General features: G+C 40.8%; 1 protein-coding gene across 1 annotated transcript in view; it reads right to left on the bottom strand.

The window, feature by feature from the left end:
• Cpq (carboxypeptidase Q) overlaps positions 1 to 27,056 on the bottom strand; it is a 363,792-nt gene that overhangs the window by 80,529 nt on the left and 256,207 nt on the right. The window contains exon 6 of the mRNA XM_051202536.1: positions 12,825 to 12,916. Coding sequence (XP_051058493.1) covers positions 12,825 to 12,916 — 92 coding nt within the window. The remainder of the gene's footprint in view (positions 1 to 12,824; positions 12,917 to 27,056) is intronic.

The following is a 27,056-nucleotide window of genomic DNA, read 5'->3' as shown; positions in this document are numbered from 1 at the left end:
AAAACACAGGTAACTGATTTTTAAAAATGGTCTTGTCCTTATAACACTGTGCTTTTTACTTTATATATTCATTATAAAAGTTGTTCAGGACGCATGCGGTGACCATTGTTCTCTGAGGGCCAAATGGCAGCTTCATTAATGATAACTCTCCAGTTTTATTCTCATTATACTCACTTGGGTCAGTATGCCCTGGACACCGAGCTGGGGTCCTGTTTCTGTTCTACAGTTGATGGATGAAATACCTGATCCTCCTTAGGCTCATGCTATCTTCAGCAAAGAGAGGATTCCTTAAGAAGGCTCTGAAGACTATGAATTTATTGCACATATTCCAAGGTATATCATATGGTTACTTTGGTCTACTGAGACTTGTGATTGCTATCAACAAGAGTGACTCATAAGTAGAATAATAAGTCATGTCCCAGGCAGGGTGCCTTTGAGAGGAAAAGGAAACAATTATGACAGGATAATGGGTAGAGACTAGACTATCTTCAGGAAATTGGGGAAAAGAGGCTATTAAAATGCTATACTTTAAAAAAAAAGTAAAGAAAGAATATTTTTCTGATAGTTTGCATCTTTCATTCCTACAACTACAAAACTCAACAAACATGCCCCAGACTGCCTTGATTATAAGGTACACACTTTTCAACAGTTTTAACATTTTGGGGATCTGGATTGTAGCTTGCATTCCACAGGAAGCTAGCCAAACTCAAGGCAAGGAAACAAACTGTGCTGTGAGTTTGCTGACTGTGCATGTACAAAGGTCCTCACTGGGGGGATTCATTGCACCTCTCACTTTAATTACTTGTTCCTCTGTCATTGAATTTTTAAGCCCGAGTCCATAATCATTTACTAATTTTTTTTATAAAGTCTTGATGCAAACAGAAAATTGATCTTCCCATGTGAGGGAGAGCTATAGCAATCAATAGCTCTTGGGGATGGGTCCCTGATTGCTGAGAGAATAAAGACTACCATCCTCAAGTATGCTTCAGAAGGCTCTCCTACCCAGGTCTAGAACAATCTGCCCAGATCTCCCTCACTCTTTAAGGAGAAGCAGTATGGCTTTTGGAGGTTTGTTCTTATTTTTTAATTTATGCTAATGTACGTATGCACGTGTGTATATACCTCATGTGTGAGCACCTGTGGAAACCAGAAGTGGGTGTCAGACTCCTTGGAGCTGGAGTTAGGACAATTGTCAGCCAGTGGGTAGGATGCTGGGAGCCATACTCTGGTTCTTTGGGAGAGCAGCAAGCTCTCCTATCGCTGACCCATCCTCAGCCTCAGTGTGGCTTTTAGGAAAAAAAAAAAAATCTTAGAATGAAGAAGCACTCTTCATGAATGAATAGAAAGTATTGTTCAGTCTGCCTTATGATCAGACTGTCAATTCCAAAAGAGCATTCTCATTACTTTGTCAAAACAAATCCCCTTTGCTGAGGTGCCCCTTGCTTATGACTCATGGGGTTCATAATGAATTTCAGATGCCAACGTTTTTAAACATGGGTTGATTCTAATGGCAGAACTGTTAGGGATTGTTGCTTAAATGATAATAAAAATCCTGCTATTTTAAGGTTTCTGAGAAATCTTTGTTGCCATTAACGTTATTCCTTACAGTGGATGCAGACACAGGGCTGGTGAAGCAGGCGCCTCTGCCCAGCCCCATGTGTCCCCTCATGTGTCCCTTCCTGTGTCCCTTCCCTTGCCTGCTGTCTTTTAAGTTTGAGACCAGCTAACATTCTACAATTCTTTCTCTTCGAACATATAACAGGAACATATAAAATAAATTTCATTTAAAAAGAAGTAAAAGGAGTTTCTTTCATGGCCATTTATAAGGCAACCGTGAGAACCATGTGTAGGAGACAGGCACAGATTGGCTCATCAGAGATACTGGTGGATGTTTCTTGGCAACTCTTCAGTTCCCCTGTCAGTAATAATTTACTGGGGTAAGTATCATTATCTTGTTTGAATGGTAAAATATCTGCTGGAAAAAAAATATAGCTTTTATATAACTATACAATGGCACTTTTTACTAAATCAGAAAAGTCATGAGAAAAAAAAATGTACTTTATTTTATTTGAAAATTTCAACATTAAGACCAGAATATTTGGCCCTCACAAAGACGCTGTGAATTTACCACTTCACAAATGCCACTTCCGTGTAATGAAATAATTAGCTAAGAAATTATATTTGCATTTTCAACATTTTGTTAAATGGGGATGTCAGGATAATTGGGCATTAAGTGTATCATCAAGACTTGAAGGTAGCAGCTTACGTGTAAGTGAATATTCATTCTTCCCCTTCGTTTATTCCATTGTTATTGGCGATTCAGAGGAGCGTGTTTAAACAGAGGCTTTCACACTGTACTGCTTTACCATAATTACCCCACAGATGAGAAGATAAAAATCACATGGGTGGCCAAAGACTTCCTGCCAAATGCTTTGGAAGCCAATCAGCCTAGTGTTTCCGGTGCCAGAGCATTGTTCTGCTCTTGGTCATGCCTCTCATTCTCAGTGCCTTACCCCTTCTGTGGCATTAAGACCTTGGCGGGCTGAACTAGCTGTGAGGGACATCTCTTTATCACGACCACCTTTCATAGAAGAAACGTGGGTGTTGATGCATTTTTTTGGCAGATGCAGACTTTTTTCTCATTTGTAATTCTGAACTCACGTCTCAGTCTCCAGTGCACCTGTCCTTCATTGCCATTTTCACAGTAAACTGGGAGACAATAACTTTTGGAGACATACAGCTTATCTATAAATTTACTTGTAAAATACACTAAACTAAGAGGAAATTATAGAGACAGTCCAAATGTTGTTGTTGTTGTATTTTTCTTTTAAGCCATTGTAGTAGGATTTGGAGAGAACATCATGAGTAAATGTAGACATTTGTTTTTAAACTACCTATAAACCATGCCAATGTGTTGGAAATTAACAAGACAGCAATCAATACCCAGTATTCCTGGACCTTTTCCTCCCAAATTGTACAGAACAGATTCTATGCTATGTGTGTTTTAAACTACATACCCCGAAACTTCTTGGCTAGTACATTTGTGTACTGATTATCTGGAGTCACTGAATCTATCCAGGCAATCCTTCCGTGACAGTCTGATAGATACTGTATTTAAGATGACTGGTAGCCAAGTAAATAGTCAGATAAGTCATTGTGGCCGAAGTCTGGAGCCTGAACTCAATGGGCTGTGCAGCCTTGGGTACATTTTTTGCCTCACTGAATCGCTACTTCTTTAGGTGTGAAATCAGGACTACATCACACAGTCTGGCAGTTACCCAAGTCACTAATACTGCCAGGGAGATAAAGTGTATGGGGATGGTTCATAAGTGCTGGCACAGATGACATTGGGTGAGAAGTGAGAACTTGATTCACAGTTTTTGGAAACAGAATCTTTCAGAATTTTCAGGTGGCATCTTTTTCTCTGTAATACTACCCACTGACCAAAATCTATACTGCTGGATTTTTGATCAAATGAATGGAGCATATTATTTCCCCTTACATGGAAAAAAAAATGGGCAATTTTCACAAAGAACTTTCCCTCTGTCTACTCTAAGTTCTAATCCCTTGACCTTTCCTAATTCAAATGACAAAACAGCTTGATTGCTTCTCATTTGGCTCTGTAGGATATAATGAAGTATTTCCTACAGCTTTGGAGGGGAAACAGATCATCCAGCTATGTGGAGTGGAGGCCATACCACACACTGTCAGCCCGCAGTTAATACCTGGAGAGATAGCCTGACCCTTGTCATTGTGACAGTGCCCTAACTCGGTGGATGAGTTTTATTAAACGAAACTACAGGGATCCACTAGAGCAAACTAGTGACAGAAATGCTGCTTAATTTGAAAATCATTCAGATTGTGAAGCTGCTGCTTTCTGCCTTTGTAGAAAGGCCTTGTTAAGCTCTCTGAATATGAACTCCTGTTTATGTATGTTTGGCTATGACAGGTACAAAAGCTCTTTAGGAATTGGTTTTGAGAAATTCTCATTTAAAAGAACCCTGGAACCAGTGTCAGTAGACTACTGGTTGCTATGGGCAACACCAGCTTCTAGAATGAGTAGCTGCAAATGGCAGGCAAACATCCCATAATAGACTGTAGAAGGAAGGGCCTCTAAAAGAAAATGGAGAATAAAGTTATAATAAAGTTATAATCATGTGTGTATGTGTGATCTCACTCTGTGTGTATATGTGTAGTCTCTCTTTCTCTCTGTGTGTAGGTGTGTGAGATAGGGGATGTCCTTCTGTGTGTGTGTGTGTGTGTGTGTGTGTGTGTGTGTGTATTTCCCTTATTGGTTGATGACTAAAACACTGTTAGACCAATAGAGGCAGGAAGATAGGTGGGGCTAGGAGACAAGGAGAATTCTGGGAAAGTAGGCAGAGAGAGACCATGAAGGGAGGCCATGTAAAGACAGAGAGGATAGGCCATGCCAGGCTTTCTCTGGTAAGATAAGGCCATGCAGAAATATATAGATTAGTAGTTATGGGTTAATAATTAAGACAGAGCTAGCCGGTAAGAAGCCCTAGCCAAAGCCCGACAGCTTATTAATTAACATCAGTCTTTGTGTGCTTGTTTTGGGTTGAAGGGGGGCAGAACCTGGCAAGACAGGAAACTCCAGCAACGTGTGTGTTATACACATATAAGTGAGTCAGCAGGAATTACAGATGGGGCCTTGTTGCTGAGGTTAGAAAGCCAGGCCCTAGTCAACAATATCAGGAGACAGTGAAGAGCTGGTCAGACACCACAGGTACCACAGGACTTGGGCAATCAACCCGTTTGGAATGGTCATTGAGAGAGTTCTAGAGAAAATGACAAAGGTTTTGGTCAGGTCTGCAGCTTGTGATCACAACTGAGCCTGTTATTCTACTGCTATTTGCCTGACTGCCACAGTCACATTGCTTGTGGCTCTGGATGCTGCTGCTGGGGTAGAGGGTGACCCCCTCCCACATACACAGAAGAAACTCTTGAGCATTAACTTCCAGGCAGCGCTGCCAGTTTTTATTCTATCCAGTCGCTCATGCCGTTTTGCACAGACCACTCTCCGAAGCTGAGTGTTGCATAGAGCCATGGTAAAGCCACCACTGCTAGGAGTAGACAGTCAACCTCCAGCAGGGCACGGGAGATTGATGGGATGCCCACCATTCTTCTCATCTCTTGGGAAGAGCCTCATCCCCCTTCCCAACAATAAGAATTTGGGTTCAAAGCCAAAATAATATATAGACAAAAAAAAAAAAAAAAAAAAAAAAAAAAAGCAAAAAATGAATTTGGAATGCGGTTAGGAATTAAGGGCCAAGACACACTGCAATGTTCATTTCTTTAGAAACCCCTTCTCTGTGTATAAACTTTTGAAGAAAAAAGAGGTACTTTTCTAATTATATTTTATAATATTGCAAATAAATTTACTATCTGAATAAAGCATCCTGCTTTAAGAAATACTGGGTGCTACACAGTGGCACTGTTGGGTGAAAAGGGCCAAGGAAAAAACACTCTACCCTTGACTTGACCCCAGGACCAGGGTTTGAAATCCCACCATCCCCAGAGTCAGGCTGCAGAATCCCAGCAATCCCCGAGGTCCCTGAGTACAAAATCCCACCAAAAGCTGAGCTGGCCACAGAATCAGACCACAAAAACCCAGCAATCCCCAGCCACCCTGGAGAGCTCCACCCCGCCCCTAAGAACCCCTATGTAAGCTCTGTACCCTGTTGAGTTTGCTGTTGCCTCTCACCCCAGAGGGCCGCCCTCCTGCATTCTTCCTTCCCAATAACTCTCTTGAGTGACAACTTTCCCCTGAGCTGGAATAGAACAGAGCAGAACAATAACACATTTACACTTTCTCTGGGGAAAGTTTCCCCTGGTGGAGCAGGGCTGTTACACTCCAGGGCCTGAAGGCAGAGCTGTAACAACTTCATTAGGGAACCCCTCCCCTGCAGAGGCAGAGTTGTTACACTGGGGTAACCTTTCCCTGGAGCCAGGCTGTAAATGGCTTCCCTAACAGTGACTGTGGGTCTATCATGGTGCCTGACTGCCTGCCAGGATCCCTTTCTATCCAATCTGCAACACTTAAAGGCACAGTCCTAGAAAGCTAGCACTGAGATTTGGTCAGGAGGGCCACAAGTTCTAGACTAGACCACAGAGGAAAACCCATTTCAAAAATAAAAACAAACAGCAAAAACAAAGCTGGGAGGAGGGAAAGGAACAGGAAGAGGAGAAAAATCCACCGTGGTGGTTTTGGGTAAGAGGGGAGGGAGATGAATGCATAAGGACCTAAGCTGGATCCCCAGTATTTAACACAATACATAAGAGACCCAGAGACTGATCTGGGGTTCAAGCTCCAAGCTGAACATCAGAAAAGCAAAGCAGCTGGCCACTAGCTCTCACCTCTACCTCAACTCAGAACAAAGGGATGATCCTGACATCACTGCTCCTCAGATTCACTCAGACTGCTATGCTCTCCTCAATGTGGCTAGAGACTAATCTCAGACAGAATGTCTCTCCTTTTATACCTCTCAAATCCTGGAACTAAAGCCGTGAGCTCTGCCTCACTCTGGTAGCCCATCAAGGTCTTGGACTCAGAGATCCATCGACTTTCTCCTGAGTCCTGGGATTAAAAGCATGTGCTTTTACAGCCACCGCCTGGCTTCTACAGCTAACTAGTGTGGCTGGCTTTGCTTTCTGTGCCCTCGGGCAAGCTTTAATAAACCATAAATAATGTCCCAGCACAGAGTAGTCATGTAGAAGCCAACGTGGCAGGACCCACATGTAACCACGGGGCCGGATGTGTTGTGGATGAGCACAGGGGCCCAGTGCAACTGAAACAGTGTGTGAGGGTCAGTGTGTGAGATCCATATTGAGGAATAATGTAGGAAAATATTGTCTTTGTTTTCAATACCATGTTCCTATGGGAGCAGAGAACTTTGTCTCTACAGTGGAAAACATGGCTATCCCTAACATGCAACCATCTCCAGTGTGAGCCGAGGTGTCTCTGGCTGCCTTTGTGATGGTCTTCGAGTACAAGCTACATGTTGTGCATTGAGAACCGAAGTGGTAGGAAAGTCTTAGCATTTCTGAGTGCTCCAGAAACTATGGACTCATTGCCTGCTTGATTAATCTTTAGCCATTTTTCACATTCAGAAACCTTTTGTTGCCACACAGACTCCCACTTTCACACCACGCAGGGTGGTGACACAGTTTCAGAGGCTGTGGTCTAGATGACAAGCGTGGAAGACAGCTCTAGGCAGATTAAAATAGCAATGGTGACTCCAAAGTAATGTGCTGACTCAGTAACTCAGTGAGGCCCACGTACATGCAATGGGTAATTTAGTCCCAAATGTGCTGACCCATTTAGGTCACTTATGAGCTCAAGGCATGGCACCCTGGTTCAGATTTGTGCCTTCCTAGGTCGTCAACTTGATTCCCTTAGGAAATGCATGCGCTGGATATGCAGCGGCTCCTTCTAGATCAGATCGTGACCTGGTTAAGCACAAGGAGGCACTGAGGCAGAAAGCATCTGCGTCTTACAGTCACCCTCTAGTCAGCCAGTTAAGCAGAGTGGATACAATTAATGCCCTTCTCCGTGGCTTTAAAGGTAGGGAAAAATAAGATGCTACGCCAGTCCCAGTGATTTACAACAGACTCTGGCATCTTGGATCAGTGCTTTCAAAGACAATTTTAAAAGGTGATTGCACTATTTGGCTTAGTAATGGAAGCAGAGAATTCAGGATACTTTGATACTTGTGTGTGTGTGTGTGTGTGTGTGTGTGTGTGTAGTAAGTTTGAACCAACAATTAAGTCAAACTTCACATGCTCTGAAATCACAATAGGTAATTTAAATATTACCCCAAATAGGTAAGGCCTTACAATCCAAGAATATGGTACAATTCCATTTGAGCTGTCACAGCCTCTTGTTTCATTTAAAACTATTCTTTTCTCTTTTAGAAAACTCAATAAAAAGCAGTATAAAGGTATTCTTCCCAAAGAGATATGAAGAACAGAGGTATATGACACTCACTCCTGCTCCTTTACAAAGTGGTATGTGATTCTTGAACTAGTAAAGGAAATATCTTAATAGTTCTTCCAAGACTGACACACATTTACATACAATTATATATATATATATATATATTAACATATATATATATATTTTAACACACACACACACACACATATATATATATGATTTAAAAGCCCCTACCCTGATGTATGTAAGATTTAAAAGCCCATACCGAGAGAGAGAGAGAGAGAGAGAGAGAGAGAGAGAGAGAGAGAGAGAGAGAGAGAGAAATCAGGACAGTCTTACTTTGTAAAAAATAAAATTAAGTAGCCAAATTCTTATAAGATGCCTATGGTCTCCCATGTGTGCTGTACCAATAATGTGCAAGTGAAACCTACAAATTCAGACAAAGAACATGCTGAGACAAATGAAATTTAAAATAATTTTGTAATAATGCTTGGTAAGAATATAATTTATGCAAATACCTAGGCATTGAAAGAAAAATACAAGATGCCTAAAAGCCAGGAAGCAATGACTGGGACCGTAATTCAGAGGAGCAAGGCTGTGCTGTGTGGGACATTAATGATGCTGGGAAAGTTGTGTGGTGACAAAGTGTGAGCCACTACACTGGACATGTGTGTAGGCTTTGTTATTCTTATACCCAGCAAACAGGAGTGCATGCTGTCACACTCTAGTAGTGTCACCTGACTGCATTAACAATTCATGGGGGCAACAGGACTGCATAGTAAAAAATGCCTAAGAAACAATTTGCCAGGGTAATGGGAGGAGGTCTCCTTGGAATTTTTAACACACTCCATTAATTTAGAGTGAACTGTGAAACTTAATGTGGGTTAGAAAGTTGGCAAAACTTTACTACTAAAAGTAGCTAATATTTTTGGGTTTTTATACAAGTAAGGTGGAAATTTTGTTTCTCATCACTGGCAATGTGGGAAGTGCTATATAATCACACATATTCATCTTAGCCTTTCAGTTTTTAAGGTGGTTAGAGTTCAAATAAGCTGACGTGATCACCGATCCAACCCCTCATTTGATAAAATCTATTTAAATATTGCCCTTATTAATGATCACCAGAACACAGCCCTGTTATGAAGTTTGGATAATAAATCAGGATAAGGTTAAATGTTTTTCATGCCGGACTAGAACATATCAATCTATTTTTTAGACTACTTCATGTAATGAAGCTTTCTCAAGGCCAGATCATCTTGCTATTATAATTATGCCAAATCATTTTGCTTAAAGTTGAGAAGATTTTGAAAGGTCAGAAATCCATGAAACTAATTTAGTTTGTACATTTTGGGTGTGAGAAGTGTCATCCTGGCTTCTTAAGAGAAGGGAAGAGAGTACATTGTTCCCATGAAAAGCTGATTAGACCAACGGCATCTACACAAACATCATTTGATCAGTTGATTTGAAATTTTGAGAACATCATCATATTTTTAAATTTCAAAGTTAAATTCCAGCCTCACCAGTCAACTCTTATTCACAATAATGTGTTCTTTGTGTAGTGGCATTACTTACTAGTAAATGTGAGTTGTATTGAACCTAAAGAGCAGTTCATGTTTTCAATAATCACTTCATCGATAAACAATAATGCAAAGGCAAAATTTTAGCAGGTTCTCAAATCCTTTCTAGAACCAACTTCCTTTCTGAGCATAAAAGAAGTCACCCTCTGCTGAAAACTGAGGTTTCCTCTCTGGTGTCCCATTGGGTTCCAACATAACCTGCTCTCCCTTAATGCCCTAAGGAGTCAGTAGTGGCTTCAGCAAGTCACCATTCCATGTCATGCTATTCCAAGCCATTCCTCCATATTGAAATAGCATCACCTCAATCATTAACAGCATCCACCTTATGGTGGTTTAATGAGAAATGTCCACCATAGGCTCATGCATTTCCTTCCCTGGTGATGATGCTATTTGGGGAGGTTACTGGTCCTTCACAAGGTACAACCTTGCTGGAAGAAGTATGTCCCTGGGGGGGGGGGGCTCCAGTGGGCTTGACCTGCTTCCTGCTTCTTTTATGCTTCCTGTGTATCGATTAACATGATCAACCAGCTTCCTACTTCTGCTGCTTTGTTTCCCGCCTTCCTTACCTTTATGGACTCTCTCTTTGCAACTGTGAAAAAAAAAATACACTCTTTCTCCTACAATATGGCTCTGGTCATGAGTTTTTTTTTTTTTTTTTTTATATATAGAAAAAGAAAAGTAAGTAATTCACACCCCAAACTCATGGGTAGAAGAGTCTTCAGTGTCTCTCAAATATAGAACACTAGACTTATGATGGCCTTATTGCATTGAGCGAGAAGAGAAGAAAGAACCGTTGGAGTGGAGGCATTCCTTTTCTTCTGACCCTTCATAATTACACACTTAAAATATGTAAAATATGATACAGGAATCACCCAACATGAAAAGGCCACCAGAGTATATACAGGGAAGGTTAGGAGCAGCTAGGAAGCTTATGTGTTGTTGGTAAGGATGTAAAGTGATAAGCTCCCATTTTTCTTTTGTCAGTTTCTAATGAAACTGAACATAGTCTATCATATGATCTAAGTACTCCTAGAATGTAAAGTAAATATATATGGCCATCCAAATATCTGTACAGAAATGTCTATAGCACCTTGACAGAGCTAACACTGGAAAGAACACAAATGTCCATCAACAGAATATCGATGTTTCTTTTCTTCTGGAGAAAAGATATTGGGCTCTATTCATACAACAAAAAACAACTCAGAAAGGGGCCATCTCCTATTGATAGGGCAAAACCGATGGATCCTGAAATCACACTGTTTAGTGAAAAAAAAATCCAGATTGAAAATTACATACTACATGCTTTTGTTTATATGAAGATCAAGGCCAGGCATAACCAATCTGTACTAATGAAAAAAAAAATCAACACAATATTTGCCTTTGGTGGAGTTGGAGGTCCATTTGAAGAAGTATAAAGGAAGATTATAGATTATAGCATAACAGGCACACTCTTGTGTTGATCAGATATGATGGCTAGTTTTATGTCAACTTGACACAAGCTACTGTCATCTGAGAGGAGGGAACCTGGATTATGCCTCCATAAAATCAGACTGTAGGAAGGCCTATTGTGGGTGATGCCATCTCTGGGCTGGTGGTCCTCAGGTCTATAAAAAAGAAAGCCATGGGGAGCAAGTCAGTAAGCAGCACCCCTTCATGGCTTCTGCCTTCAGATTCCTGATGTGTTGAGTTCCTGTCCTGACTTCCTTTGATGATGAACTGTGATGTGGAAGTATAAACCAAAATAAACCCTTTCCTCCTCAAGGGAGGTGCCATGATGATTTACCAGGTTAGCACCAGTAACCCTAAGACAGCAAGAGTTTACATTTTCCAAATAAATGATTTGAATATTTAAGATCTATGTGTTGCGTGGTGCTAATTAAGCCTCAATAAAATGATGTTACTTCTAAAAGAATCAGGAGCTTAGACCACAAACAATATGCCTTTAAACAATTCTCACATTTATGTAATATGATGAGAGACAGACATCAGTGCGAACTTTGAAATTAGAAAAGAACACTGTATAAACATCAAAATAAGAACACACACACACACACACACACAACTCTTTTTGAAACTTTGTACTATGATGTGTCAGGAGGGTGCTACATTGATCCTAGGAATGATTGCTGTTACAGCTTGAATCTTAAACGTCTCCCTAGAGCCTATGTATTGAAGGCTTGATCTTCAGCCTGGCAGTATTCAGTGGTGGAGTGTCTGTTTGGAAAGTGGCTAGACCATAGGAACTTTATAATTAACACATTTATGGCTTCATAGCTTAGAGGGTTCTGGGAGAAGAGCCATGTCATGAAGGAAGCTCCCTGTCCTTGCTTCCTGACTACCATAGTTATAAGCAGCTTATTTCCATGATGTGCTTCTGGCTACCTTTCCATGGAATCAGAAATGACAAAGCCAAGTGATCATGGACCAAAATCTGTGAAATCGTGATCCAGAATAAGCCATTCCTCTTTATAGGCCAATTATTACTGGTATTCTGTTACAGCGATGGACAGAAGGCCAACTGTGATTGACTAATCAAGTCATAGAGAAAGTCAATAGTATCTATTTTCTATTATTTTATCTAGTAACTGTTGCCAAAAAATCCTTGTCTATACTTTTTTGATGGGAAGTTTGTTTCCTTGAGGTAATAATGTTCAACTTGTTCTAGTGGTTTTCTGTCCTCATACATTTTATTTTCTCAGTAGTAACCCCAACCCCTGGGATTAAAAGGAGGTTTTGTTGTTTGTTTTAGAAAATCATGATTTTCCACAATAGCCTTCATGTTTCAGCCTCCATCTGTGCCTACATTTAGTATCTAGTCAGCTGTCCTCCCTGTTCCCAGATCAGAGGTCTGTGGTTGCTACACTCCTAACCACCATGAAGGTGATGCTGTTTGCTGACTTCAGACCTTGGGGCTTCCAGGAGAACTGGGGACACAAAGGCAAGGGTCTTGACTCAGTGGGGAGGGAATGCTGACCCATTACTTCCTGCCATGTATGAGCACAGCAGAATTAGCAAGACTCTAAGAAAAAAATGGCAACACACAGCAGGGAGGCTGTCTAGGGACGTGAGCATGGAGAGGAAATGGAAGAGCCTTTACCCCCACACAGCATCCTCAGTTCACCAGGACGTCCTCACTTACAGGAGAGTGTTTGCCAGAGCTAGCCTGCCACAAAGGACTGAGAACTTTTAAACAGACAATTCCAGAGTATTTAAAAAGTGGAAGTAGAAATCAATGCTTGTGGCTTACGCTGATATTGCACAAGTGTTCAGCACGTCCTGGCTAGTTTTACCTTGTGTTGCTCATAATACTGGGAGGCACCAATTCCACCTTGTTCTTCAGCTGTCCAGAGCACCAGGCGCAGAGTTCTCTTTGGACGCAGCCCTGGGGAAGTAATAAAAGGCATCCTTCAGTTTGCTTTGAATGATTTTCAAATGGTGGAGACCTTGATCGCACTGTGGAGGTGAGCAAGAACAGACACACCTGTCCCTTGCTGGTATGACCCCTGCTTCAGGGTATGGATGATAACATAAGGGTACAACTTCAGAGATAACCTCCAGGGCAGGGCAGGGCCCAGTGTATAGTCAAGTTAAGTATTTTTTATACCATATCTAGAAGGCAAAGTTAGGAGGAACCCAAGATCTTAAAGCCTTCCTAGAGACTTCAATTAGAACCACATTACTTAGTATTTCAGGGTAAAGTGAGCAGGGATTGCCTCTTAGACTCAATCCACCAGCACAGTTTCTCATGTTCTCCCTGAGAATGCAGTAACTAACACGTTGATTACTGACAACTGCAATGTCTATGGTTACTCATGGGCCCATGCACTGGAAAATGTAGTCATCCCCCCAGGTCAATGGCAATTAACTGAATAAACCTGCCATTTCTTCCCATTATTTCACCAACAGCCTGACAGCCCCTTCATGGTCTCCCAATGAACAATGTATAGACAGCCTCTGACCCAGCATTGGTTTTTAATATAGTGATTGCATGGAAAAAAATACCATATAGCTATTTAATAGAAAACCAACTTTGGATTCCAAGGTTTGGTCTCTCTTTGCACTACAGATAAACAGTATGATCATCTCTCAAGTTATCAGACAGCAGTAGCAAGCCACAGTTCCTAGTGGGTCACATGACCACAGGGACACCCTCGATGCTCTCCAGGGTGTAGAGTTGCTGTCTCAGGATGCTTGACAGGTGAGGTGCTTAAATGTACTTAGGACGGTGGTTCTCAACCTTCCTAATGCTGCAACCCTTTAACGCATACAGTTCATGTTGTGGTGACCCCCAACCATAAAAAAAATTTTTTTTGGTTGCAACTTCATAACTATAATTTTGCTAATGTGATGAATTGTAACATAAATAAATATCTGTGTTTTCCAATAGTCCTAGCTGATCCCTTTGAAAATGTCATTTGACCCCAAAGGAGTTGGGACCCATAGGTTGAGAAACACTGATCCCCCCCCCCCAGTTTACAGTGGTTTGTTCAGGATGCATCTATCACTGTAAGCTGGGGTGCTTTTGCCTCTATTCTGAAGTTTTTGATTAATGGTAGACCTATCACTCCTAGAGCTTTTTTCTGAGTCATTAACTGTAGGAACTCAATTTTTTAAAAGTATAGTAAAACAGTGCCTTAAATGAGCCACTTTTCTACCAAAAATTAAAATCTCTCCTGATTTGGACCTGATAGTTGCTGGTAAGTAGAAAAAGCAGGGAACATAAAGCTGGCCTCCAACCTTACTATGAGGACCCACCCTTCTGCTGGGAATTGCTGGGGATGATTACAATGTACTTTGAGTGGCTCTGAGGCAGCCATGGTACCAATCTCGGGTATACCCTTAATCCCTCTGATTCCCACAAGCTACATACAATCTGGGCAGCAAGTGTGCCTGTGACAGCACTCTGCCCACTCCAGGCACCAACAGATTTTTCTTGCAGAAGCCTGGTGGTAAGAGTCCTATAGGAAGGAGCTCCAGTGATAGGGGATGTCCTTCTGTATGCTGTGGATGTATGTTTCTTTTATTAGTTGATGAATAAAACTGTTTCAGGCAATAGACAGGCAGGATTTATCCAGGCAGGAAATCCAAATAGGGATAGAGAAAGGCAGTAGGTGGAGCCAGAAAGATGCCATGTAGCTGCCAAGGAAGAAAAAGTTCTGGGCATCAATGGTAAGCCAAGACGATGTGGAGATACACAGATTAATAGAAATGGGTTAATAACTAAGAAAGAGCTAGCTAATAAGAAGCCTGAGCAATTGGCCAAACAGTTTATAATTAATACATGCTTCTGTATGTTTATTTAGGACAAAACAGCTATGGGACTGGGTAGGATAGAAACTTCCATCTCCATTTCAGTGTCCTTGAAGTGGATATAGCTGTTTAACCATTTCTCACTGGAGCATTAGGTAAAATAACACAGGTCACAGATGCAGCCAGATCTGAGCTTTTGGGAAAGCCAGGACAAGTCACTTCAGAAAACCCTAGTGAAATTTTATAAAAGTCTATCTAGAACCCAACTCACTACTTCCGTTATGCTCTGGTCCAAAGCTCCAGCCTCTGTTGACTGTTGCAGCCACATCTCTATAGTCTTGTTGCTGCAGCCCTCTCCCTCCTGCAGATAATGTTATACATTGTGACTGGAAGTAAATTTCAAAAGTGAAGCCATGTAGGTGGAAGTTTCTGTCCTGCCAGCAGGACACACTGAGGCTTATATTAATTACATACAAATGCTTGGTCGAGAGATCAGGCTTGCTACTAACAAGCTCTTACAACTTAACCCATTTCTGTTAATCTGTTTTGCCCCAAGGCTCATGGCTTTTACCTCTATTCCATTTTGTATGTCTGACTCATTCTCCATCTGACTGGTGACGCCTCTGACTCTGCCCTTCCTCATACCAGCATTCTCAGTTCGGCTTTCCTGCCTCACTTTATCCTGTTCAGCTGTTGGCTGTTTATTAAGTCAATCATAGAGACATATTATCACAGTACATGGAGGATTATTCCACAGCAAAGTTGGACCACATTATTTTCCTAATCAGGACTTCCAATACAACAAGCTTCTGAGAGGCAAGGATTTAGAGCTTCAATTATTATTATTTTTTAATTATAAGAATGGTGGGGCCAAACTAGTAGAATCAGAGGATATCTTATTGGTTCCAGGGATCTAACTCAGGTGTCAGGCTTGGCAGAAGTGCCTTTACTCAGTTGACCATATTCACTGGCCCTAATTTATACTTAATTTAAAAATGATATTTGTGTATGGATGTTTTTCTCACACATATTTATGGTACCCACTTGTGTGCCTGGTATCCAAGGAGGCCAGAAGAGGGTATCAGATCCCCTGAAACTGGAGTTACAGGTGATTGTGAGCCATCTTGTGGGTGCTGGGAATTGAACCTGTTCTCTCTGGGAGAACAATCAATGCTCTTAACTGCTGTGCTGTCTCTCCAGCGTGATTTACACTTTTTAGTAGGCTGACATGTTTTCAGTTCTCATATTATTTAGCACCCAGTTGGTGTACACTGCATATGAGTGAATGCAAGCCCTGATATGTTCATTAGAATAAAATTCAAAGCTACTTTTTCCAGATATATGTCCTCCTAAAAGATTTCTAGCTCATTTCCAGGCAAGGTTTTACTTATGGAAAAGGCAGGCATATCTAGTAAACCCCGCCATTGCTGGGTGTTAGCCATATAACTACTGGACAGTTGGTCTGCCTGAACTGCAACCTTCTTGTTTGACAAGTAGAGATCATACTGTAGACCTCTAGATGACTGGAATGACAAACGAGGAAAACCCTGAGGCAGGCATGTAATTGACATTAATAACAAGCTGTAAAACAGGACAAACTTTCACACACACCCAGAGAAAAGGGGTCACTCACATACTCAGAGAGGAAATTCTTCCGACGTCTTTAGGTACTTGGCAGAGAAGAGGAGAACCAAATAAATGCTCCAAACTAACTACCTGCTCACATTCATGGCATAAACTGAACAGACTTGTCAAGGAAACTAATATAAAGAGGATTGCCAAAACTCTTTGTTTTCATACACATAAATACACTCGATGGAGGTATAGACATAGCTAAGTGGCTAAGGGCATTTGCTGCTCTTGTGGAAGACTTGGGTTTAGTTCACAATGGACAGGAACCCCACTTCCAGGGGACCTGAAGCTCTCTTCTGCTTCCAGGACTAGCAATAAAATACATAGTGTTTGATACACATGCAGACATTCCAAATACACATAAAATAATAGTAAGCACATCATAAAGAAAAAGAGATCCTTGATTTTATCTGCAGGCAACAGGAAGTAAATTGAACTAGGAGCAAAAAGACCTCAAAGCCCACCCCCACAGTGACACACTTCCTCCAACAAGGCAACACCTCCTAATAGTGCCACTGCCTACGAGCTTATGGGGGTCAATTACACAAGTGTCGTTCACAGTCACATAATAGGCTTTCAGGGACGGTTTCTTAGCTCTTCTCTGCCTAATTCTGGATATCTTTGCACATGGTGACAAAAGTCTCCTGATGGGGGACATCCTTCTGTATATATGCTTCTCTTATTGGTTGATGAATAAAACACTGATTGGTCAATGGCCAGGCAGAAAAATAAAATAGACAGGGCTAACAGACCAGGGGAAGGCTAGCGAGAAGGAGCAGAGAGGGGAAGCCAGAAGTCACCATGTAACTGAGGAGGAGTAACAGGTACAAACCCTTCTCTAGTAAAAAAAAGACTACTGGGAAATACACAGATTAATAGAAATGGGTTAATAATTAAGACAGAGCTAGCCAATAAGAAGCCTAAGCCATCTGCCAAAAAGTTTATAAATTAATATAAGTCTTTGTATGTTTATTTGGTGCTAATTGAGGGATCAGGCTGGAAAGAACTTCCCCAACAGTCTCAAAGCCTCTTGCTTATGCCTTTTCCTCAGCAATCTCGGGACACCTCTGATTTATAGAATCCCAAGTCAAAGAAAACTCAGATTTCATTTAACTTGTAGAAAACACAGCCTCTTAAAGTGTGAGATGCATGTATACTTCAGACCTCAGCACAAACAGGTTCAGTTACAAATAAACACAAGCAACTTCCTTACTCTTAAGGCAAAGGGCAGTCAGGAATACATTTTCTGATGAGGTCAAAGCTAAATATATCTGAGCACTGAATGAGATTAATATATCATTTTAACTTTAATTTAGTCTAAAAATTAATTTAGGCTTATCTAAATAAAGTATCTTAAATCAAAGCCTTTTCATTTTTCTTATTGATTGTACATTCACACACACACACACACACACACACACACACACACACACACACACACACACACCACAGCATGTATATGAACACAGAAGACGACTCACAGGAGTTCTGTGCTACCTTCCCACCATGTGGATCCTGGGGACTGAACTCAGGTCATCAGGCTTAAAGGCAAGTGACTTAACTCTCTTCACTGAACCACTTTGCTGTCCCTAAGCTAGCTTTAAAACTCACATGTTGTTAAGTATATAAAATGACACTATTCATAACTATGATAGGAGTAAGTCAACAGCAGCAGCAAAGGTCAAAGATCAAATGCTACAGAAGAAAGGAGGAGCAGACAGCTCCAGCACAGTAAGGCTCTGTCTCAGTTCAGGGTAGTGCTAACTGGAATGGAGACCTACTTCACAGCCAGCACTTGGACCCGGGAAGGATGGAGACCACACCTCGATGTAGCTGGCTAGGTATCAGGTTTTTCTAGTTTATGCCATAGAATGGGCCATTGATTGGTTTTTCTGATGAACACCTCCACACTGTAAGACAAACAGCTGATAGATTTGTGGCTTGTCTCTAAAAAAAACAACTGGCAATAATGTACCAAAACTGCACTTTGGCTTATAAGATGTGATATGCATGCATTTCATTTAATTCCAGAGAGCAGTGGGAGGGGTTAGCACCTACAACAAAAGATGAAAAGAAAATGTTTAATATTGGCTTTTATTATGTCCAAATTTAAAGGCAAAGAAGATGGGAGATTACGATCATTAAACTAATAAATTGAAAAGGTCAATTGGCTGTCCTACATTCATACGAGGAAAATGGCAAAGCAAAGTAAACTTGACTTTCAGCAGAAAACTAAAATTAATCCTTGTTGTAGATCCCTTTCTCAAATCCTGACATCTACGGAGACTCCGGTACTCACCCACTTCCTTCTGTCTCCCTCCCTTTGGAACTCTACATTCTCCTTTCTGTGGCCTGATTTGGAAGAGCAAACAAATTGGCCCTTACAAAAACACACCACACTAGTTGACAAATGCACTAGTTATCCGATGCCCCCCCACATACACACACATACACACACACACACACACACACACACTTTAGCAGGTTGGAAGAGAAAGCCTACCCTTTTTTAAAAAAGATAGAAAACATCTGCCATATGCATCATCAACGAGTACTGCCCCTGACTTACAGAGATAAATAATGGTCTGGGAGCCTATGGATTGAAGAGTGTGGCTAAACACGTGGGCGGGGCCTCTATTTTCACACTAGGCCAGTGAGACAATTTGTCATATAATAGATGAGAACATTACCATTGATTTTTTAAAACAGGGAATGGGCTAAGATTAATTAATGTAGGGAAGAGAATTGCACCTATTCTTTAGAAGGAGGAGTAAAGATTTTTAAAGACCTTTGTTCTAGGAAGAGTTACTTTATCTCTGTCTTAGTTATATAAATATAATGCAACCAGGCACTTCACTGGTGCCCTGAGTCAAGGCAACAGATTTTTAAAAATGATTGTTTAGGTTTGTTTATCTTTACGTGTATGCATGCATGTATGTTTACCATGTGCTTGCCCATTAGATCCCCTGGAGATGGAGTTATGGATGGTTGTGAGCCACCATTTGGGTGCTTGGAATTGAACCCCAGGTCCTCTACAAGACAAATAAGCTCTCTCATCTCTTGAAACATCTCTTCAGCGTCATAACAGATTTTTCTGTTTGTGTCATTATTTCTTTAATTTTTTAGATTATAGTGTAATTACTTCACCCTTCCCTTTCCTTCCTTCAAACTCTCCCATATAGTCCTCTTTCCTGTTCTTCAAGTTCATGGCCTCTGTTTTACATTAATTGTTGTCACATGCATTTATGGATGTGTATGCATATGTATACATATTCCTAAACACAATCCGTTTAGCCTATATATGTTACTTGTATGTATGTTTTCAGAACTGATCATTTGTTAGTGGATATCATGCTGGTGTCCTCTCCCTTGGGAGAGAACCATTTCTTCCACTCTCAGCATCCCTTAGCTGTCTGTGCTGGCCAGTTCTTTGTTTAGAGCCGAGGCCTCACGTCCTTCACCCAGACTCTTTGACATATCTGTTGGTGTCGTCCTTGTTCAGCTCATATCTGGGCAGTTACATTGGTGAGACTTTATGGTTAGAGCTTCTGACATTACGAGGAGGCATAATCTTACAGCAAACTCCCTGATCTTCTGGCTCTTACCCCTCTTCTGAGCCTTGGGTGTGGGAGTTGTTCTGTAGATATATCCCCCGGGACTGGGCATCACAGTTTGCATTTTGTTTGGTTGAGGAATTGCCTAGACAATGGGAGGAAGAGTCAGTGGGTCAAAGGAGAGCCTAAGGCCTTCTAGGGGGAAACCTGGTGCCCCTCATCTCTCCTTGGATTGAAGAATGACATGAGAGATTTGTTAGGTCAAAGTGACACTGACTGAAAAACCACACCAGGGATGGTCTTGGAACCTGAAGTCAAGTGACCCTGGTGGAGGAAGGTCTTAGCTGTTAAAGTGGCTCTCCACAACTGGTCCTGAGGCTGCAGGGGAAGGACTCTGCTTCACTTGGCTTCACCATAGCTCTGCAAATGCCTACCAGTCCAGTCAACAAAGCACAGCAGGGATGATTAGAAACAACAGCTGAGGCTAAGAATGTAATCAAGGCGAGTTGGGACTCAGCAGCAGACTTGAGACCCAGAATTGATGAGCAGTTCAGGGGTGGAGGGAGGGACTTTAAGAGAACATTTCAGACTTCCTGCTGACAAGGCCTATTGAGGTCTGAGTGACTACCTTCAAAGCAGCTTGAAGCAATATTTATAATTTATGTTTGTGGAAAGCAACAGTCCTACCTCATTATAGTGATTAAGATTCTAATAGCCAGGAAATCACTATTAATCATTGGTAATGCAGAAGCCACATTACTAGTGTGAGCTGTCTATTTTTCACTCATGGCCTACTTCTTCCTTTCATTCTCAACTCAAGCTGTACTACGTTTCTTACCAGTCTTGAACATGCAATTCATGCTGTCTTAGTTAGGGTTCCTATTGCTGTGAAGAGACACCATGACCATAGCAACTCTTATAAAGGAAAACATTTAACTGGGGCTCACTTACATTTCAGAGGTCTAGTCTGTAATGGCAGTGTGGTGTTTGGAAGAAGATGGCCCCAAGATGAGTAGCACTATTAGGAAGATGGCCTAGGAGTAGGTGTGGCCCTGTTGGAGGAAGTATGTCACCTCACTGGTGAGCTTTGAGGTCTCCTATGTTTAAGTAATGCCCAGTGTCACCGTTCACTTTCTGATGCCTGCAGATCAAGGTGTAGAATTCTCAGTTTCTTCTCCAATACCATGTCTGCCTGTGTGACACCATGATAACAGACTAAGCTTCTGAACTGGTCCTTATTAAATGTTTTCCTTTTATAAGAGTTGCTGTGGTCACGGTGTCTCTTCACAGCAATAGAAACCCTAAGACATGCAGGAAACATGTCCGTGTGCAGCAGACATGTTGCTGGAGAAGTAGCTGACAGTCCTAAAGCCCAACCCCCACAGTGACACCGTTCCTCTTCAGCCACGCCTCCTACTTCCTTTGGGGGCCGTTTTCTTTCAAACACCGCTCTCAATACTTCAGACAGATCATTGGTCTTTGCATAGATCCTGTTTCCTGTCTCTAACTGCCCTTTGCCTTTTCTGTATGGTCAGTTCCTAGTCCTTCAACAAAGCCCATCTCTAATACTTCCCTGACTTGATGACTGGCCCTTGAAGTTTCTCTAGAATTTTATGTATGTATTCATTTTCTTCTTTCCAGACAGGGTTTTCTCTGTGTAGCCCTGGCTGTCCTGGAACTCACTCAAGAGGCTGGCCTCTTGAACTCACAGAGATCCACCTGCCTCTGCCTTCTGAGTGGCAGCATTAAAGGCGTGTGCCACCAGTTGGCTTGTGTATTTTTTTTTTAAACAACATTTAAACAGAAATCTTCCAAGTGTACTACTAGCTTTCTGAAATTTGTTAATTTCCCCTTTTTATAACAGAGACCTGTAGCAAATATTTAAAAGATGCTGAATAAGTAATCACTAAGCAGACTGAATGTACTAATTTAAGGATAAAGGAAAGGTGCCATCTAGTTATCTAGTCTGAAGCATTCTGTCCCTACTCAGTTCAGGCTACTAAGTCTGAACACCACAAGTTAAAACATCCAGTAGTCAAGACTATTAAATGTGCTTCAGCCTCCACAACTGCTTCAGCTGCTACTGCACGTTCTTTTACAGCACAGCTGGGTCCTGTCAAAGTGTGGAGCCTCAACTGCTCATGTTGATCAAGTCATTAAGTAAATGTATAACGGTCACAGAGCCTTCTGATAGCTAATGGACTTAAATCATAGACATTTCCCATCTTAAATTTGAATAGACTCTGTGTTTTTACTTTGGTAACTTTAATGTGAATTCATTATATACTTTTTGCAAATTTAAAAGTAAACAAAACCTCATAACCATATTGTCATTTTTCTTTACAAGTTTTACATACATACATGTATCAAACATTTTACAAAGTGATTTCTACATATATGTTTGCATTTACTTTCCACTTTAAATCACAACATATGTGATTTATTTTAATATTCAATTTAAAATAGTCTTGTTTTTTTTAACTAATCTATAATTGGTATTTAAGGTTTTTACTGAGTGGTCAAGTTTTTAAAAATAGAAATACCAAGTCTAAATTATATAAACATTTTTAAGTTCTTGTTACTTTTGGCTTTCATTTCTGTTTTCAGAGTCAAGGCCTTTCTATGTAGTCCTTTCTGGCTGGTACTTGCTTTGCCTGGGCTGGCCTTGAACTTGAGGTGGTCCTTCTGATTGGTGGCATTAGAAGTGTGCACCACCATGCCCAGTGCAAGATTCTTTGTTTTTTCTATCTTCCTCCCTCCCTGCCTTCATTCCTTCCTCCTTCCCTTTCTTTCCTCCCTTCCTTCCTTTTCTTCTTTCTTTTAAATTTAGTATGATGATGATTGATGGTGATGATTGCTCTATGCCACCAAGGCCTTAATGACAGGTTATTGATTTACATTCTTAAAACTACCTATGAAAATATTCACTCTTACTTAATATAGACTTTTAAATCTCATCTTTTTTTGTGTCTTATATCTACTTTTCTATATAAAAAGAGTCTCACATGTGCTGAGTAGTGGCACATGCCTTTAATCCCAGCACTCGGGAGGTAGAGGCAGGCAGATCTGTGAGTTCGAGGCCAGCCTGGTCTACAGAGCTAGTTCCAGGGCAGGCTCCAAAGCAATAAAGAGAAACCCTGTCTCAAGAAAAAAAGAAAGTTTCTTACAGAAGAACTTCGGATGACTGACTAGGCAGTGAGTTGTCTCTGTCATTTCTAGAGTTTATATATTATCCTTCTGTGGTCTTTGATGAAGTTGAAGACATAGTTACGGTTATAGTTTTCCTTAGGATTAAAGATAAGTTACACATAGACTTTAGACACACAAAGATAGGATAATGAAATATTTTCTTTAAATCTTACTAAATGTTAATGGACTAAATATTGTTAACTGTGACTCTTATTTAATATCTGTTGTGTGATATATTTTGCTTTGTTAAGGGTAAAATCCTTCTTTTTATTTTAGACAGAAAAGAGGAGATGATGGGAGATGTCATTCTGTAAATATGTTTCTCATACTGGTTAATGAATAAAGCACTGTTGGCCAATAGGAAAGCAAGATAGGCGGGGCTAGGAGACAAGGAGGATTCCAGGAAGTAGTAAGGAGGAGTCAGCATGGGGAGACTGAGGAGACCTGACGCCGGCCCCATTCCCCAGTAAGATGAAAGCACGTGGAAATACTTAGATTAACAGAAATGGGTTAATACTTAAGACAGAGCTAGCCAACAGCATTATATCTAATACAGACTCTCTGTGTGTTAATTGGGACTGGCGCCACGGTGGGTCCCTACTCCTTACACACATGTACAACTGGATTGTTACAAATGTTGGGCTTTGATCTGATGCCTAACTAGAGTTAAAACATGTGAATTTACTTTTCTTATTGAAGTTTCCTGATGGTAGCCTCTCTCATCAACATATTTTTAAGACATTGGTAACAGGCAGAGATCACAAACCCGATCTAGTCCTTTTTTAAATATGTGATTTGTTTTACCCTGTCATGGACCGTTCTTATTAATAAGGATATATTGAGAAGCTGCTTAATGGTGGATTTGAACTCTGCATCACACCTTTGCTAAGCATTCTGTTTGCCCGAAACATCAACTAGTGATTATAGGTGAACTTGGGCTATGGAGCCAGAACACTTATTACCTATAGCAATAGCTCCATTATTTTTGGCCATGTTCTCCAGCAGCCAACCACTTTTGAGTACAAATCACTATATGTTTATGTAAATGACACATGTGCAGCATTGTCAATATAAGCAATTATCTGTAAAACTCCATTTCTTTTTCTATATAAAGAATAAACATCCTCATGCTCTAAAGGATTTTCACAGCCATTCTATGGTGGATCTTTGAGACACTCCAGGCCCTATGTAGACTTATTTCCAGACATTCCCCTTCTTGATGGCTTACTTCCATCTAACTTGGTCCTTTTACTTTCTTCCCATCTCTGTGCTTTCCCTCATACTGTTTATGTCTTTTTCCTCTGAGCTAATCAACGTCCTAACCATCTTTCAAGACTCAGTTGGAATTCTTCCAGCTTTGCTCTCTGCTTTTTCTGAAATCCAGAGCTATTACGTGTTGAGTTCAACAAGCTGGCAATTAATCACGGCTAATTCATTTTCTATTTGGGTTTTCCATGTAACAGTCCCTGGTAAATCAAAGAGCCCCATTCACATTTTATTAAGTTGTAGATCAGTACAACTAATAAATTTTATAAGCTACAAAGAGTTAGAGATTAGATCTATATAAATACCGTTGGCGTGAGGACATTTTAAAGCATTAGATCTATTATCAGTTATATTTAAATAAAGGGCAGCAGACCCTGGAGATTAGGAGAGTCAGAGGCCAGTGGAGTAGGTAGAAACAGACTAGAATGTCTGGTTTTCAGTAGAGCTATATTTGTCTTAGTTAGGGTTTCTATCGCTGTGAAGAGACACCTGAGCCACAGCAACTCTTAGAAAACATTTAAATAGGGCTGGCTTAGAGTTCAGAGGCTTAGCCCATTATTTTAATGGTGGGAAGCACGCAGGCAGGAGGTCTATATAGAAGAGTTCTACATCTGGATCCATAGACAACAGGAAGAGACCAAGACTCTGGGCCTGACTTTGAGCATCTGAGACCTCAAAGCCCAACCCCATCTCCTCCATCAAAGCCACACCTACTCCAACATGGCAACATCTCCTAATAGTGCCACTTCCTATAGCCTATGGAGGCTGTTTTCATTCAAACCACAATATTATAGTAGATGACTCTACAAATGCTGACTCCTTCCCATCATGCATCTAAGAAGAAAATGTGGTTTAAGCCAAATATTTGTCCTTTTTGACTGTGTTCTCTTGGAGGCTTGCTGTTTTCGGAAGAGGAAATGGAGGAGTAGATCTGGGTAAGGAAAGCGGTGGGGGGGGGGTGGGGGAGGGTAAGAGGAGTGGAAGAAGAGAAAACTGGCTGGGATGCACCATATGAGAGAAGAATCTATTCTCAATAAAAAAATAAAAGTGTGAGGCACCTTTGCATTCTCATGAAAGATGAAAGAAATTTTATAGCAAAGCAAATCCAGGGGTATTTATGTGAAATTTCAATGCTCTAAACTTGAAGAGCCTCATGTGGCAAAGGTAGTGGCTTATTGTATCTTATGCAGTGTTTACTTTCCCATATGTATAAAGGCTGACAGGGTAAGGGAGAAATTTTACATAGCCTGTCAAAACTATTTACAGGAGCTTGTAAAAATTTATTTAATACCTTGGGGGATTGTTGTCTGAGAATGACTCTTCAAGTTTATCTGCTGCCTTTCCAGGGTCAAGTTTATAGGGGGGTGTTTAGTCTGCGAGAATACTCTACTCTTGAAATGAAACCAGATTCATGCAGAATTATGTGCTCAGTGTGGGAAGGAATGTGATGCTTCCATTCTTAGCACTTTTCCCAGGACCCTTGTCATTAAAATCTCAAAAATCAGCCCACTAAAACTTTTTATCTCCATGTAGATACCAACATGTCAAGAACATTACTATCTTTCCTAACTTATTTAGTTCTAATTCGCACATTGGATATTTATTAAAAAATCAACAGTGTTAAAGCACAAGCCTCATTTAACAATCCTACTCTGTAAAAGAGAAAACTAAAATTCTGTGATAGTAGAAGTGAGGTACCAATAAATAAAATTCATTTGGACTAACTGTGTGAAGGAAAACGATTAACTAGCAAAAGCAAAGCCACATGCAACAACCACCAACGGATTGGGGACTGGAGAAGTCATGTGCTTTAATTTTCAAATCCATGAAAGTCATATTCTAGAGGACTGATAACCACTATTATAGGCACATTGAGTTTACCCTCCCAAATTTTTATTTTTGTTTTTTTGTTTTTTAAATGTTCTACTCAGTGAATGAGTGAGAGAGACCAAGACAGAGGCAGAAAGAGTTGTTTCAAGAAAACAACGGAAGGATAGAAAAGAAAGTTAATAGGGCTGTGGAAAAAAAATGAAGGACATAGTGGGGAAAGGATTTACTATAGCAGTTCTGCAACTTTAGACATGGCCAATGTTGAGAACAAAATGTGGGAAGGAGTCGCCCAGATTCACTGTTGGAGCTAGTCTCCACTGTCAACTTGACGAGATTGAAAACCACTTAGAAGGCTCATGTCTGTACTTCTCAGAAGGCGGACTGCCCGGAGAGAGTGCACTCCCAACATTGATGTCCTCATCCACAGCCTGGGAGCCCATTACAAAGGACGAAGAATGATGAGCTGAGCGCCATTTCTGTTTCCTTTTTGGGTCTAAACACAACCAGTGCCCACCTTTATAGAACAAAGGACTATGTCCCCTGAAATTATGAGCCCAAAGGAACCTTTCCTCCCATGTTGTTCCTGTTCAAGTGGGTAGTCATAGCATTAAAGAAAATTAACTAATAGAGAAATTCAGCATTTTCAAACAAAAAACCAAAAAAAAAAAAAAAAAAAAAAAAAAAAAAACAAAATGAAAAACAGATTTGCTGCTGAGAAACCTGCACTTGTAGTTCTTAACCCTTTTGAAATGCAGAAAAGCTGAAGCCTTTGATCTGTGGGCTATAAGGATGCCTAGAACT

Source organism: Phodopus roborovskii, unplaced genomic scaffold (genome assembly GCF_943737965.1).
Source record: "Phodopus roborovskii unplaced genomic scaffold, PHOROB, whole genome shotgun sequence".
Lineage (NCBI taxonomy): Eukaryota > Metazoa > Chordata > Mammalia > Rodentia > Cricetidae > Phodopus > Phodopus roborovskii.
Note: the sequence above shows the minus strand (reverse complement) of the source record. Positions and strands in the feature narration are given on the sequence as shown.